Source organism: Vanacampus margaritifer, chromosome 6, assembly GCF_051991255.1.
Source record: "Vanacampus margaritifer isolate UIUO_Vmar chromosome 6, RoL_Vmar_1.0, whole genome shotgun sequence".
NCBI lineage: Eukaryota > Metazoa > Chordata > Actinopteri > Syngnathiformes > Syngnathidae > Vanacampus > Vanacampus margaritifer.
Genome location: NC_135437.1, coordinates 30,051,921 through 30,068,764, shown reverse-complemented (window position 1 = coordinate 30,068,764; position 16,844 = coordinate 30,051,921). Strand labels below are relative to the sequence as shown.

General features: G+C 44.3%; 2 protein-coding genes across 2 annotated transcripts; both read right to left on the bottom strand.

Moving 5' to 3' along the window:
* Nucleotides 1–48: 48 nt before the first annotated feature.
* Nucleotides 49–4,463, bottom strand: syt8 (synaptotagmin VIII). The gene is made up of 8 exons (XM_077567288.1): nt 4,315–4,463; nt 3,309–3,481; nt 3,140–3,235; nt 2,912–3,079; nt 2,170–2,337; nt 1,263–1,380; nt 472–605; nt 49–392 (listed from the first exon to the last, which is right to left on the bottom strand). The coding sequence occupies exons 1-8, from the start codon at nt 4,421–4,423 to the stop codon at nt 156–158; spliced, it is 1,203 nt and encodes a 400-aa protein (XP_077423414.1). The 5' UTR covers nt 4,424–4,463; the 3' UTR covers nt 49–155.
* Nucleotides 4,464–6,922: 2,459 nt separating this feature from the next.
* dld (deltaD) lies at nt 6,923–16,642 on the bottom strand. Its single transcript, XM_077567287.1, has 15 exons — nt 16,542–16,642; nt 12,818–12,937; nt 11,892–11,967; nt 11,703–11,782; nt 11,389–11,457; nt 11,233–11,302; nt 11,038–11,138; nt 10,825–10,968; nt 10,644–10,745; nt 10,367–10,557; nt 9,393–9,563; nt 8,946–9,135; nt 7,902–8,039; nt 7,736–7,825; nt 6,923–7,379 (listed from the first exon to the last, which is right to left on the bottom strand). Exons 2-15 carry the CDS (start codon nt 12,854–12,856, stop codon nt 7,314–7,316), a joined length of 1,527 nt encoding a protein of 508 aa, XP_077423413.1. The 5' UTR covers nt 12,857–12,937; nt 16,542–16,642; the 3' UTR covers nt 6,923–7,313.
* Between the last annotated feature and the right edge of the window lie 202 nt (nt 16,643–16,844).

Sequence of the window (16,844 nt, the reverse complement as noted above, 5' to 3'; positions counted from 1 at the left end):
GAAGAACACTGGTAAACATTTGTTTCTGTAAAAGGAGGAAACAACGCATTACACTGAGAAATTGGATTCATGTGTGAATAAGTCATGAAAAAAACGTTTTTGATGTTGTCTGCGAGTCCAGTGTCCAGATGGCCCCCCCGATGCATGCGGTGTGGTCAGAAGGGCAAGTTGTTGGCGAGCGGTATCTTCTTCTTGAGGGCAAGGGCGGCGTTGACCTGCTGCGCCGGCAGCAGCGCGTGCCACTGCGCCACGGGCCGGCGCGGGTTGGCCAGCATGTCGGCCCAGTGCCTCAGCTGGTTTCCCGACGCGTCGCAGCCCAGGAAGATCTTGCCCGTCGGGTCGTTGGGGGTCACGGGGTCGTGGTCCCACACCGAGATCACCACATAGACTCGCTGGCCGCGCACAGTGTACGGACAGGCATGTTGGTAGCCGGACGGCTGACGCGGCGCGTGGACGGTGACGGCCCCTTACCCGGATTTGCTCCATGCTGACTTTGAAGGTGAAGGCCTCGTTGTAGTACGGGTTGAGCGTGTTCTTCTTGATGGACGTCTTCTTCTTCTTCCACTTGCGCTTGTCCAGCGCAAGCTGCACCTTCACGTACGGATCTCAACAACAACAACAACAATTCACTTTCAGCAATAACACGCCGGTTAGGACAACATGTCTGCATTGTTAGCATTTTTTACTATGACTTGAGTTATAACCTAGTCCTAGCTAGTTTACTTCAGGAGTGACCAACCAGTCGATCGCAGTCTGAACTGATCCCAATTGGACCGCGAGGTGTGTAAGGGGGATCCGTCCAAATCGTTCGAAAAGATCATAAATCCAGGGACATTACATCCTAGAGTAGAAAGAACCTAGACCAAGTCACACTAGAGCCAAATTCTAGTTAGACAAGTACCTAAACCTCGTTTTACTAGAACCTATAGCCGCTCTACTAGATCGAGTTAGACTAAAACACGGTCCTAGTTAAATGACATCCTAAACCTGGCTAAGAAGAGTACCAAGACGTAGTTGGTCCGGGATTAAGACCAAGTTAGAATATGAACAAAACCTCGTTTTAAACTATTTGAACCAAAGACCTACTAAACCTAGTTAGACTAAAACCTAGTCCCAGTTAGATTTCATCCTAAACCTAGTTAAACTAGAGCCGTACCCTACCAAAGGCAAGCACACGGACAGAACACTCAGCCAATCGGATTGCTCCAGCTACAGGCCCCGCCCCCTCGAGGATCGTAGTAGCGATGATCCAAAGCACTAACCTGAGGTTCCGTCCAGGTCGGTGCTCTTGAGGTTTTTGGCCTCCATGACGACGACCGTCAGCTTGTTGGATGTCGGAACGTAACGCAGAGAGAAGCAGATCTCACCGAGGTTCTCCTCCTGGATTCAGTAGAAAATTGCAGGCCTACTTTCTACACTCGTTTCAGCAGAAAAAAACACAAATACGTTTGTCTGCTTCCTTTGAACCCTTTTCATGTACTTTTAGCTTTAGCTTCTAGTTCATCTAACCCAGTGTTTCTCAACCCTGGTTCTCGGGGCACACGATCCAGCCTGTTTTCCATCCCTCCCGATTCCAACGCAGGTGAGGATCGGGTTCTCCACAGCTCGCTAATGAGCTGTCATTGGAATCACCTGTGTTGGGAATAGGGACACATGGATAGTGTGCCCCCAGGACCAGGGTTGACAAACACTATTCTAACCAACCCCTAACCTGCTCGGACTACATCCTGGTCAAATGAGGCCTAGACCAGGGTTCACCAATTCCTTGAGGTCCGGAGTCCTGTAGCTTTCAGATGTTTCCAGCGACTAGTACACCTGATTCATATAATCAGCTCATCAGCATGCTTGATAACAATTCTGATCGTTAGTATCAGGTGTGCTGGCAGGTCTCCGGGCCTCGAGGACCGGATTTGGTGAACCCCGGCCTAGACTATAGTCTCAATATGGCTACACTGTTGTCTAACTAGGTTTTGGTTAAAGTCTAACGCTTTACAGAGAAGTTTAACTAGCGCTCACTAGTTTTAGTCTCACACAATTTAGGATTTAGTGTAGGTCTAGGGTCTAGTGTATTCTAGTCTAATTAGGGTAAAATACTAGTCTATGGCTGTAGTCTAACTAGGTTTAGGTTATGGCAAGCTAAGTCGGTCTAAGTTTAGGTTTAGGAGTAACCTCCACGTCGGCCGGCTCTTGGAGGTCCCTCCACTCCTCCATGACGTGATTCCAGTCCACTTGTCCTAGTTTTAGACGCAGCTCTCCGATGATGTCGTGTTTGGAGAAGCGGTCAAAGTCGAAAACCTGAAGGACAGCCGTCGACTTCGCCAAAGTCGCCTTGGAGAGCTGACAACAAATTGAGGATACATTCAACCTTTAACTCCATTTGGCTTCTTGGCTACTTGTAGATAAAGTAACAAAACCAGAATAGTGGCTATTTAGTTCTAACTAGGCCTGACTAGTCTAACAAATTCTAGGTTCTAAAGAAAGGTTTTAGTGTAGTTAGATTTAGGCTCCAGTGCAACTGGATTGAGAATAAATGTACCCAGATGAAGATTATAATAGTCTAACTAGGTATAGGTAGTTTTCCTGCTGGACATATGTTCTAGTTTAGGTTTATTTTTAGGTTAGGAGTCCAGTCCAACTAGGGTAGGATGTTCCTTAGGTATGGTCTCTTGTCTAAAGGGTTTTAGGTTATAATTGACCTAGGGCTAGGTTCCAGTCTAACTAGGTCGAATCAAGTTAGATTCAGGTCCTCATCTAACTTGGTACAGGTTCTGGTCCAAAAAGGCAACCGAGCCTAGGTCTGAGTATGAACAAATACATAAATATATCGAACTAGATTTGGCTTGAAAACAAACCCGCTGAATTAAGCCGTGCTATTTGTAGCTTTTAGCATTAGCATGTCTCCTGGTGCTACCTGGAAGCTGAAGGTCTCGTTGAAGGTGGCATTGAGCGTGTTCTTCAGGACTTTGGTCTCGCAGGTCTTGGTTTTATCAGGTAGAATGTAGACCTTGACGTAGGGGTCAGAAGTTCCTCCCAGGTCCATGGCCTTCAGGCTGCTAGCTTGCTTCACACCCACTATTAGCTACACGCAAGTACATGGAGTTAACTTGAGAGGCCTGAACATCAGAAATCATTTGGTCACCTCGGAGAGAGCGGCGTTGAACTCCAACGAGTACAGCAGTTTCCCTCGCGGCTGTTTGCTGACACCGGATTTGACGTCACCCGCGCCGGGTTGAACCTGATGGCAACAAACAAAAAAACACGAGAACGTTTGGAAAACCACATCGCGATTGTCTGAGTGTTGTTCTCACCAGCTCGCTGCTGGTTTGCCCGCCGTGCGGCTGAAGTTTCACCAAGGCATCCGCTGACTTCTGCCGCCGTTTTTTCCTTCGGATTCTGCAGCAGCACGCGCACACGCAACACACCACAAGCAGGAGCACGATCGCACCCAACACCGACAGTACGTAGACGGCCCACTGAGGTACTGTGACGCACACACGCACATATTTTAATGTCAACTCTCAACTCAATTTGCTTCATAATGTGAATTGTGAAATACTGACACCTACAGGACTGGAGGAATATATATCAGCTGTTTTCCCCACAATTTGACTTGGGCCGAGTCTACCTAGGTTTTGCTCATAATCAAACTCGATTCTAATGATGTTTTTGGTTCGATTTGCATGAGCGCCATCTTCTAATAGAAAGTTAACTCTTTGACTGCCAAAAACGTTAAATAACGTTTCGTAAAATCCTATGGAGGAGTGCCAAAGACGTTAAAAGACGTTTTTTTTTTTTTCAAAACAGGTGAAACTAACCATTTTCTATTGTTGATTACAATTTCAAAAACGGAATAAGGTAGAAACAAACTTTTTTTTTCTGATGGAAGATGAGAGTCCAATCTTGTTTTGGCAGTATGTGTGTTTCCATAGTCCAAACACATAATTTTCTGTGGACCTTGAAAGATCAGTCAAAATGCTTAAAATCGGCTGGCACCCACAGCATCCCTTTTCTGAAAACGTCTGGCAGTCAAAGAGTTAAGGAAGGTTGAGGTTCTAGTCCAGGGTTCACCAATTCCGGTCCTTCAGATTTGAAATGTTTCCGCCTACCAACACGCCTGATACTAAAGATCAGGATCGTTATCAGGCATGCTGATGAGCTGATTATATGAATCAGGTGTGCTCATGGAAAAAAACATCTAAAACCTGCAGGACTCCGGACCTCGCGGAACCCTGTAATTTGAACTTGGTCATTTTTAGTACTTTTTTGGTCAAGCTTGTAGTCAGGCGTGTGCGTGCGTGTGTGCGTGTTACCAACATGGAATTTTCTCAATGATCCCGTGTACAACGCCACTGGCTGTGGTGTTCGTGTTGAAGATGTCAGAGATGATTGAAGAGGGTGAGGATGATGAAGGCAACAACTTCATGTTGAAAATGACGAGGATGAGAATGACGATGATGAGGGATCTGGAGGTGAGACGGGAAGACCATCAAAGCGCTTCCCATGTCGACATCTGCTCAGACTGCTCTGGAACTTGCAATGATTTGGATTTGTACTTTAGTTAAGGTACAACCTAACCCTAAATATGGACGAGTAAATCTAGAGCTTATATAGTTAGACTAGAACCTTGGTGTCGTTTGAGCAGAACTTAAATCTTGTCAGCCTATGATTTACACCTAACCTAATTCTAGCGACACTAAAACCCAAATGTAGTCCAGTCCAGTGTAGAAAAGGTGGAATTAAAGATGACTTTCTAGCCCACCAAGAATGTATATGATTAAAACTCCTGTAAAATCTGTTACATTCTTTATCCCCATCTTTTTTTAATTCTCCAAATCTACATGATTTCAATTAGTCATTAAATGAATTGAATGATTAATTGTAAATAAATAAGTTGTAAACAAAAGAGGAGCTATTAAATCTAACAATAAAAAATGATCTTGAATTATTTCATTAAAAGAAAAATATATATTTGTTGCATTACTATAAAATGTCTGGATTTTTCTAATGAAATATTCTTCTGTTGATTTCTTTCACTGAAATTTTTTTGTAAATAATCAAATAAGCTTATTTCACATTATTCATTTTTTTTAAAATTACTTTCGGATGATGACCATGAACTAAAAATGACAAGGAATTCACAGTTTATATAACTATACCATTTATTCAAGGACAGTTACTTTTTTAAAATAACCATTAATTTCCTGAAATTGGTTAGCCAAAATGTATGAACTTTTTATGCCAAAATGCACTTTGAAACATTTTTTTCTTTTTTTCGAAACCGAAGATCTCTATTTTGTGTCCATTTTAAAAATCAACTGTAGCCAACGAGCACAAAAGTTTTCCCTTTCGCGGCCGCCAACATAAATGCCGTTAGATGAAGGGGTAGACCCGAAATCAAAGGTACGGTCACATTTTTATCACACTATTCATGAGCAACACATTGATACAAGACGTTGTATGGTTTGAAGATGAAATGAATGAAACTCAAACTGAAAAGCTTCGACATCATCAACAAACACGCACTCGAAAGCGCACACGCACGCACGCACCACCGGGAAGTTTGTGCAGTGAAGTCTTTTCTGGAACAAGACAAACATGTTCCTTGACTTGCCAGCGCGCATTTGCCAATTTCAACAATACAAAGTCAACATAGAATTGACTCACAGATGTCACGGGAACGTCAACGAGGGACGCTGAGAAGGCCTTCGCTTGGAGCACGACGGGGACGAGGAAGGGAGGACGCCACGTCCAGCATGGAGGAGACGACGCTGCTCAAAACATTTGAAGAACGTCCCGCGTAAGAGCAAACGTCTCCTCGCTCCTCAAACGGCAGGAAGCTCTCAAGATGCCAGTCCAAGTCGGGGCTGATCTTGTTGCCTAACAAATGTATATTTCACGCCGCTCTCGTTCCTTCTGCTTCGGATTGAACCTGCAGCGTCGGCGGCGGAGGCGCCACGCCTGCTCAGCACACACGCGCTACTCAAACAGAGGAGTGTTTTGTCTCAGGGGAGCAAACGGGTAACAACACTCGCGGGGCAGATCAGCTGAATCGAGACTTGAAAAGGAGTTGCTGCTTGCTGAAAAGCTGCAAATTGACAAAACTGTTGCACATCATATTTTACATTGGTAATATGTATTTTAATTAGGCAATTAAAATGTTTGATCATAATTAATCGCATGACTTCAATAGTGAACTCACGATTAATCGCAAATTTTACATATGTTCTAAATGTACAATCAAATCTTTATTATATATATAATATTTATATATAAGTTTTGATACTCTTGTTAACATAAAAGTGGGGGAAATAAAACATGGCTGCATCTTTTAGTCATCGATAGTTTCATAATAATTCATAAAATTGAGTTACAGTTAGAAACGAATGCAATATTGATTTTTGTTGAGGTCATTTTTCTGCCACTAGGTGGCATCATTGCATTTGTAAGATGTTGGTGACAGCTCAGTGCATTTTTATTTTCTTTATTAGGAGCTATCTAATCTTGAACATGAAGTAACTTTTTTTAAAATTGTAAAATACAACTTGACCGCAGTCTCCACAAATATGTGCATTATTATTAATTGTTGACGTGGACGTGTCTGCTGCATTAATTGGAATCCCCCCCCAGTACAGTCTTTCCAAGTAGGGGTGGTCATTAATCGCACGTCAAAAAGTTAACACACCAATTTTTACACCGCTAATTTTAATATGTAGTTCACCTCCTAAAACTCAAAAGTCACTCACCAGCAAAACAAGAAGTGTTTGTTTCCGCCATGTAGCACACATGCAGCAAAATATCTTCCAACTTTTTCATGTCCTGATCTACGAGAGAAAATCAAAACTAGTAAGTCTTCTCCAACATGTGGCATTATTGTGATGTCAGCGCGTTGTAAAGCTGAAAAAAAAAAAACATCAGGCAAGGGTGTTGACCACATGATGTATTTATTTATTTATTTATGCAATTGGAATAAATCTCCTAAAAGTCAAAGGAGTGCCGGCTAGCGCAGCGTGTGCTAAGCGCCATCATACAGGAAGTAGGAATAAATAAAAGTGGTGTGATGCCAATTGACAACTTTGACGGATATTTCTGCCTCCCGACACGATGACAAAGTCAACTTCGAACCTTCAACTGGAAATAATAACAAACAAAAAACTTGCCCTCTCATAGTAGTTCTATTGAATATGTAAATGAGTATGCAGGAAATAAGAGTAGAAGAAGAAGCTGGGAGGTCTTCTGGAGTAAGAAATTGGATGTGGGACTTTCCTGCCGGCGCAACTTCCTGTTCCCGCACGTGACGACGACGACGACGACGATCAGAAGTTGATGGCCTTCCCGAAGGAAGCGGCCAGGTTGGCTTCTCGGAACGCCTCCGACACCGTCTGCAACAGGAAGAGGAAACCCAGAAAAAAAATAGCCATTCATTTTCTGTTGTTCAAAAGATTTCCCAGGTGGCAAAATTGTCATCAAAGTAGCACAAGGATAAAAAAATTCAAGGTCCAGTTACATTTCAGAATGGTTCTACTCTAATTCTGATTTGGTTCTCGTCTACTTGAATCGGGAGCTAGTATTAGTCTAGGTACAGTCTAGGGGCAGGGGTCACCCACGTGGTGCCTGCAGTCACTGGACCTATCAGCACCCAAGGACCACATGAGTAGCAAGCAGGCGGTTCTAAAAATAGCTCATCAGAGATGGGACATTGTGATTTGATGGACAGCTGATGTGAGCCATGACGTACCGGGTGGGCGTGGCAGACTCTGGCGATATCCTCGCACGACGCGCCGTACTCCATTGCGAGGGCCGCCTCATTGATCATCTCTCCCGCCCCCTACAGGCCGCAAGTAGCGTTAGACGGGAATGCAAGCGTCGGCGGCGTGAGGCCGGCGCGCGGAGGGAGGTCTTACGGTTCCGAGGATGTGCGCGCCCAGCATCCTGTCCGTCTCCTTGTGGCCGAGGATCTTGACCAGGCCGTCCGTGTCGGCGTTGGTTTTGGCGCGGCTGTTGGCGGCAAACGGGAACTTGCCCACTTTGTAGGGAACGCCCTGAACAGTGACAATGTTACAGCGAAGAGCAGACATTTTCAAAAATAACAATGACGTCATCTGGTACAAGATTACACTTTTTTTTGTCTTAAATATAACCTGATTGGAATTCCTCCATTGCTGGTTTATGATGATTTTATTTTGTATTTAAACATTTTCCAATTTCGATTCAAATCGATTTTGTAAAGTTTAAATTTGAATAACGTTTAGGACGCCTTTTTAAAAAATAAAAAAGTACAAATATTTTTTTTTATTTGGAACCCCCCTGCTTTTTAAGTTTAATGACACTGAATTGTAAACAAAATAATCTTCTAACGAGTGGTGCGACGGATCAGAAAAGTCACGGTTCGGATCGGATCACGGATTTGAGTCTGAGACTTACAAGTCCGCTTATGTCAGAGACTTCGGTCGTATCATACAATGGCGGCATAATTAATTAGCGCTTTCTTCGCGTCCTAAATTAGTGATTGAACATGAGTTTGGGATAGCGTTGTGTTGATGTTGCTCGCAACTAAGATTGTCAATCAACTACAATTATAGAAACATCTAAAAGGGAAGTCAAGTTAGCCATCGTGCCACGACGTGGGCCAACTTCAAAGTAAAAGTCTACTAAGGCTATTTGCTTTGCCGTCAATGTATTACTGCATTTGGTCAACTTTATTTTGAAGTTAGTCTTAGCGTGTTACATTGAGTAGGTTTCCTTGACATGTCAGAGTGGTATCGACTGTGAACGGCCATAAGGCCCGCCCCCCGACCATCCGTTCCACCACTAAATCTAAGCCTTCCTACCCGTCTTCCTTCTCCAACTAACAAGCATGAGTGAAAGCATAAAGTACGACACTGTTGACGGTCAGGTTGGAGGGAAGAAAACATCGGATGACAATCGAGTTGGTGAAGCGTGCTGACCTCTTCCTTGACCTGCTCCTCGGTCTTGCCCACCCAGGCCACCTCCGGGTGCGTGTAGATGACGAAGGGCACGCAGTTGTAGTCGATGTGCACGGCGCCGCCCGCCATGCCCTCCACGCAGATGATGCCCTCGTCCTCCGCCTTGTGCGCCAACATGGGCCCCGCCACCACGTCCCCGATGGCGTAGATGCTGCCGCCGCAAACATGACATGTGACATTGGCAGCACAAAAAGGGAACCTGATCAAATTTGCTACACTTGCTGAAAATACACAGAAAACGTCACCAGATGGTTAGGGCTCTCCTTTTCAAAATGGGAGGGGGTACATATTCCTCCTGTGAGAATTTGTATCCCCACCCCAATGACTTTTTGGGGAACCTGTTCAACAATAGCTTACAATTGTAATTTTTTTGGGTGTTTTTATGGGCCAGATGACGAAGGGACGTACCTGGGCACGTTGGTCTGGAAGCGTCCGTTGACGGGGATGCGCCCGCGGTTGTCCAGCTGGATGCCCGCGGCCTCCAGGCCCAAGTCTTGAGTGAACGGTCGCCGGCCGATGCACACCAGCAGCACGTCGCACGTCAACGTTTCATTCTTGCCGCCAGCCGCTGCCTCCACGCTGAAACCGCACCAAGGGAAGAAACGTTAACCCCCTACAAAATGCCCCCATATTTTGTATACGCTTTTCATAAATAACACTTATGGCATCAAGAAAAAACACTTTTTACCTAACATTATTTTCAAGGAATAAAAAAGGTGTATTATTTTCTTTATTATTATTCCGTTGCTTTCCCCCGGCCAAATCTAATTTTAGAGATACTGTGTAACGTTGGCATTGACATACAAGTTTAAAAGATTCCATAAAAAGCTATTAATCCGTTCCAGCCTTCCAAATAACAAAAAATGTTGTGAAAGAAGCCATCTCGGTTCCTCAGTCGAGCTGCATGATTATGGCCAAATTAATCATCACGATTATGAATTACAATTAATCTGTATTTGTATTCCATGGCTTTTCAACAAACATAAAGTGAAGCATTTTCAGTGCAAAATCAGATTTAATAAATGTACTTGTAACATCTGCACAGGCTCCTGCCGCTGGTGTGCTTGCTTGTTATTTAAGCAGCTTTAACGAAGCCTTTAGCATGCATTCGCCCCCTGGTGCTAGGCTGACTACCGCTTAAGAAAATCCTTGATTAGATATGCAGAATTTGACATGTAATTATCATCTACAATAATAGTTCATTTAATTGCGGCTGCCAAAATTGTGTTAACGATTAAAACTGAATTAATTGTGCAGCCCGACTCAACAGCGTTCTTCGAAGAGGATCAAGAATATCATACAGTCGGCCTTAGAACGGCTTACAAGCACCGCCTGGCGTCTGGCCGTGCGGACGGACGGGAGAGGGAGGCGCCACTACTCACGCCACGTCCATTTTCCCGTCAGGCCTCCGAGTGGCGCCCAGCACTTTGGTGCCCAGTTTGAACTTGAGGCCCTGCTTCTGCAGGATGCGCTGGAAGTTCTTGGAGATCTCCATGTCGATGCCCATGCCGCCCACGTGGCCGAGGAACTCCACCGCCGTCACCTTGGCGCCCAACCGCTGCCACACGGAGCCCTGCGGCGAGTCAAGGAGGAGGAGAGGTCAGCGGCGCCCGGCCCCATGACGGGGCGTCACGTGACCGCGGGGGGGACGACGCGCACCAGCTCCACTCCGATGACGCCGGCGCCGATTACGATCAGCTCCTCCGGAACTTTCTTCAGGGACAGCGCGCCCGTCGACGACACCACCGTCTCCTCGTCGATCTGCCCGCCAAAAATAGACGACAAGTTTGACACATCCGGGCTTCCGATGTGGAGTGTCCACGCTTGCTGGAGCACGTACCTGAATTCCCGGGAAGGGCGTGACTTCGGAGCCAGTGGCGATGAGGATGTTCTTGGTGTTGATAACTTGCTCGGCGCCGTCAGCTGTCGTGGCCGTGACTTGGTTCTTTCCCGTCACCTTGCCCAAGCCGTTGACATGTGTCACCTGACGGGAGGAGACGCCACGTCACCAGGACCCACAAAGATTGAGGGCGAAGAGGGAAGGAGGTCTCACTTTGTTCTGTTTGAAGAGATGCGCGATGCCCCCGGTGAGCGCTTTGACTGCCCCGCTTTTCTGCGCCATCATCTTCTCGAGGTTGAGGGAGATGCCGGAAACTGAAAAAGAAACCGACGTCGGCGTTGATTTTCTTGGAATGAGAAGCAGTCGGAGTACCAATCTGTCCTGTGTGACGTCGGCCTTTCATCTTACTTTCGATGCCCCTGCTCTCAAAGTCTTTGCCATGAGCCAAGTGATACAAGTACGAGTTGTTCAGGAGCGCCTGCGCACATTTAAGACAACCGTGGACATTCAGCATTACCGCGCATGTCTCATCGTAACACAAAAACACAATTGCAGGTGTCTTACTTTGGAAGGGATGCAGCCAACATTCAGGCAAGTTCCACCCAGTGTGGCATTTTTCTCCACACAAACTGTCTGTCAGGAGGACACGAAGATCTCATTTGTCACACACAAAAAAAAGTAAAAACGCATAGAGATCACAAGTATGTGTCGTATCACGAAGACACAAAGTACACAAAAAACAACAACGTGAAGACCCGGTGAAAAGTGAAACATGTTACCTGCCTTTTACTTGGAAAAGGGCAATATTTCAACAATGACAAAGTCTCCACCCAAACCCGGCTCGTGTTGAAAAGACAACATTTGAGGCATTCGTTTACCTTGAAGCCGAGCTGTGCAGCTTTGATGGCGGCGACGTAACCACCTGGACCGGAACCGACAACTGTGACGTCCGCATCGACTGTGACACAAGCAACAAACACAAATCAACGAAACATCACAAAATGTGTAACTCTACTTTGTCAGGTGGTAGACTTTGCACAGAACGGGTAGTGGCGGTGTTATCTTACTGGCTGCTTTATCAGCGTACGTTCGGACCGACAACACCGCTACTCCGTGCAGCTTGCATGGGAGCTGATGACTTCGCTGTGCGATGGCGACAACACAAAAAACAACATCACAAAAAGAAGTCACAAGTGCTGATGGAAGCAAATCCAACTTTTGACACATTGCACAAGTGCTGCTACAGCTACCGCATTAGCATTACTGGAACAATAATAACAATAATGCACACAAGAATTGAAGTGTCATCAACACAAACGTGAGCACACCAATCGTGTCGTAACAAGTGTGTACTTGTACAAATGTTCCATAGTAGGTTGTGTCCTGTGTCTTTTTGCCATTGTGTTGATATTAGCGAAAGATATACTTAGGCTCTAAGAAAGAATACAAATAAAATTGGTCAACTTGAGTTTGAATCCAAGCGTCACAACGTAACAAATTGTGTAACCTTAGCTTAGATGTGCCAACTAGCCTTTGCGCTAACGTGTCAATTAATATTTATGACTTCTCGTGGAGTATTGTGTCACTAATTGATCAAATAGCGTTTAGAAATGTAGACAAAGTGTCACTAATTGATCAAATAGCGTTTAGAAATGTAGACAAAGTGCGTTCAGATAGCAACGACTTTAAGTACTTCTTGGACAGGACCTGCAGAAGGCTATCGTGAACTTTCTGCCAAAGTATATACACTTAACAGTTTATTTAATATCGGCAGAACTAACACAAAAAACGGGAAAGTAATATCAAGGCACGTTCAAGTGAATATTTTCAATGTTGAAGTATCAAAAGGGGACAACTGCGTGTTTTCCTCACCGAGTCTGGTGTTATTAGCCGACTAGCTAGCCGGACGGTGGCAAGCGACAAAACAACAAAAACAAAAACCTCCTCAGCCGACAACGAGTGTAGTGATTCGGGTTACGAGTGGACTTCTTACCGTGGCGAGAGTTCGATATAACTGCGTCCAAGTGTGCATTTTGTCGCTGTGCCCTCACGTCAAAGGTAAGTTGCTTCACCTCCACAAGGCCCAGCAGAGCAGCCAAGGACTCCTGACAGCCTGGCGCACGGATATGACGTCAGTAGTCGCCGACGGTAAGGAAACGTTATTCAAACTAGTCAGTAATAAGTCACAACCGTTATCATAAAGCTGCGCGCAATAAAAATACAAATACAATCAAAAACATAAAAAGAACAGTGACCTTAACAAAGGGAGGATTGACTCATTTGGGGCATTTATGGCTGTGTGCTGACGTCATATGACCAAACCCCCAAAAAAACAGGTGAGCCGTGATTGGTCGTTACCAGGTTTTTGAGCACATGTGATGTCATTTTCAGGCGACAGCAAGCGGCAAAATGGGACAACTTTCTACTACTGAAAATGGCTAAAAAGTCAAGTATATCTATAAGCGACTCCCTACAGTGAAGAAATGTGGACATTCATGTAACACTCGTGAACATTTCTATTCATTTTTAAACAAAATAAATATGTGATCATTTTTATTCGTTTCTTAAATTTAGTTAAAATAGCAGCTTATTAATCATTGGCAAGATGGTTACTTACATGGTAAATAGTAAATGGACTACAAATATTCATTTTGTTATACATGGTTTGTACATTGAGAATGTTTAAACAAGAGAGAAATGTGAGAACATCTAAGTGCCTCAATGAGAAAAGTGTATCAAATGTGCGGTGAGGGGTTTTAGAGCCTTATAACATTTATAATAAATATAAAACATAAAACTAACTACTTTGCACAGACTTCATTTATTTCGGCATTTTTTTTTAACCTAACCCCAGCGGAAAATGAGGGAACACTATATATATATATACACAAAAACAAAAACATCTGGCAGCCATTTGAGAAAATTCCAACACTTTCAATACCCACACGATATTGTATTCAATAAGTATATAAACACAGAATCTGCCAAATGACAGAATAGACTCTCTCCTTTCTGCCTTTTTCTGTTCTTTTATAATCAACAGTAGAAAAATATAGGTTACACAAAATGGAGTAATTTCTCCCACACTGTGTTTATTTCATATAAAGTGGGACAATGATGTCATCTACTGGTGGTGGATCAATAAAGTTGTTTCCAAGTTTGAAATTTACAGTGGAGCAGAATCAGATTCCCCCCACCTGTCTCTGGTGGGGGAAAAATGGAATTGACAAATATACTTGTCAAGGGCAGTGAATGAAATATGTCTGTTTTATAAACCACGTAAACATTACAAATTGAAATGATTATGTTTGCAGAATCTTACATTAATAAACTGGAAAGTGGAAATTCATTATCTTTTTCAAATCTGCCTGCAGTTTGAACTATTTTCCACTAGAGGGAAACACTGCCTTTTTGTTTGTGCTTTGTGGAACGGTTTAAAACTCAAGTCGAGGTCACACATTCTAACAGCGGAATTTTTGCACACAAAACAACTTTTAAAAAATCGCTACTCAAGAATCAGACCCTTTGAAACCTTGCTTTCAAACCCTGACTACTTTAAAGCTTTCACAATACGTTTTCATCCTTTGTTGTCTTTTTTTTAAGAAAAGCTATTTTCTTAGCATTTGGCCTACGTTATGCCAGTATGTTAGAAGGCAGTAAAACAGGCCAAAATCCAGATGTTAGGGTGTTAGGAAGGGCAAGAGTCAATTTGCATACTAGGTATGATTGAAATAAATGTGAGCGTGTCAAAATAAGTTAGAATCGTTACAAAGGTAGCCGCTCAAACTTCTGGAGGTACGGGAAGCCAAATACAGAATGTTCGTGAGCGTGCAGACTTCCATTTAGCTCTCCTAGTCACAAAAAGACTAGCATTTGTGTGTGTGTGTGTGTGTGTTGCAATATGGAGCAAGTGCCCCCCCCCCCCTCCTGAGAAAAGGGCGTGTGTCGAGTTTATGCTGTGCGCTGAAAAGCCCCAAAGAGCTTTGAGGGCAACTTTGAAGTGACGGCACACTTCAAAGTTGTGTTGGACTTTATGAATGATGCATTGGCACCTTTTGTTTTTGTCTTTTGGGAGGCGGGTCACACGTTACAGTGGACCACGCAAGTTGGCATGAAAAGTGTTGGAGAAAAAAGTTCTTTTTAACACAAACTTTGCTTCAGTGTGTCGGAAGAAAAGCAGAATGTCAGAAAAAAAAGTCAAAATGTTGCTCGGAGACACAACAACACAAAGTGTGTGTGTATGCGTGTACTTGTACATACTACATTGTGAGGACCAAAATACGTCTTTAACCAACGGATTGAGGACATTTTTGTGAAGTGAGGACATTTTGGCCGGTCCTCACAACTCAAGACTTTATTTTGAGGGTCAAGACTTGGTTTTAGAGTTTAGGTTTGAATTGGGTTATGGTTGAGGTTAGGGAAGGAATGGGGACAGGCAATCATTTTTCATGCTTGGGGTTAGGGGAAGGTGCTAGGAAACGTATTATGGCAATGAGATGTCCCTACAATGATACAAAGACAAGTGTGTGTGTGTGTGTGTGTGTGTGCGTGTGCGTGTGCGTGCGTGCGTGCGTGTGGTTAATGCGGATCATATTGTGGCAATGGAAGCGTTTGTGCTTGTGGAGCCCTCGAAGAATGTGAAGCGTCCTCCAATGCGCCCGGAATGCTGAGAGTCGTTGTTAGCGACGCTCAATCTTCTCCGCAGTTCGGCGGGCCACAAAGAAGCGGGCGGGCCGGCGGGCGGGCCGATCGTTCCCCCCCACCACACACACACACACACACACACACAATGAGGGCCCGGCTTCAAAGCGGCACGGCGCCGCTGCCGGACGGTTCCCATCAACTAATATCAACAACTTGCCAAACACCGGATCACTGCCTACTTTCTAATCAGTCACAACAGAAAAAAAAATTCCACAAGGTTGACTATATAGTTGACTAATATGGGCTGAAACGATTCATCAAATACTTCCTAATGAATGTGATTTTTATGTCGTGGACCATATTGTTGACTCTTGGGCTGAAACGATCAATCGTGGACTACATGATTAACTGTAACAATTGATCAAGTCCTTCTTAGTAATCACAATCTCCTGGTGATGTTGATATGGATCTGCTGAGGACCATTAGCTGGTATCCGACCTCTGACCTCTTTGTGGGTGGGCGGGGACTATCATCGAGTAAAGTGTAGCGGGTGTGGCGGATTACTGGGGGGATGTGTTCAATGACACCGCAGGCTCTTCTGCATGACCTGGTTACCTCAATCCATGTATTGATGTTGCGGGGATTATTACACACTCGACATCAACTCACACACGTGTGCACGCGCACACACACTCATGCGCACACATACACACACACATCCATACACACACTTGTTAAAGTGGCAGTTACATGGTTTGGAATTACTGTAACAGCCGTGCTAATTTCCGTTAGCATTTAAGCAGTTCCCATTTGATGTTAGCATAAAGATAGCAAACTTTCATCAGGATATAGTTTGGTTGAATATGTTGAGTGTTTAAATAGGCAATGTTTGATTCTATTTTGTTTTATGCCTCAGTTTTGTCACCATCAACGGTGAGTAACAAAAAGGTTGAAGCAACAGCGTTTCCAACTCAAAGTCGTTTTGTGGCATTGAATGAAGAAAAGAATGAGCATGTAATGCGTACACGCGCAACAAAAAGCAGATGTTCTTATCTGATTTGCGGTTTTGTCACCTTCAATGGCCGCCGCCACTTCCCATGTAACTTCATCTGCGGGCGGAGACGCCGGACAACACCTCTCCCTTTCAAAGGTGGAGGCCAGTCGGCTAGCGTGTCACCACCAGCAAAGGAAAAAAAACAGAAAAAGGTCAGTGAACATTAGGGAAATTTGACAAAACGGATTGATTGAATCACAAAAGTGCATCGCCGGCAGCAAGGCTAAAATGAGAGCAACTAGAATCGCTGCTAAGTCCATCGAGTGTGCTGCGTATTCATGGCAATTGACAAGACACCAAAATAAAATGCCCATCACAGATG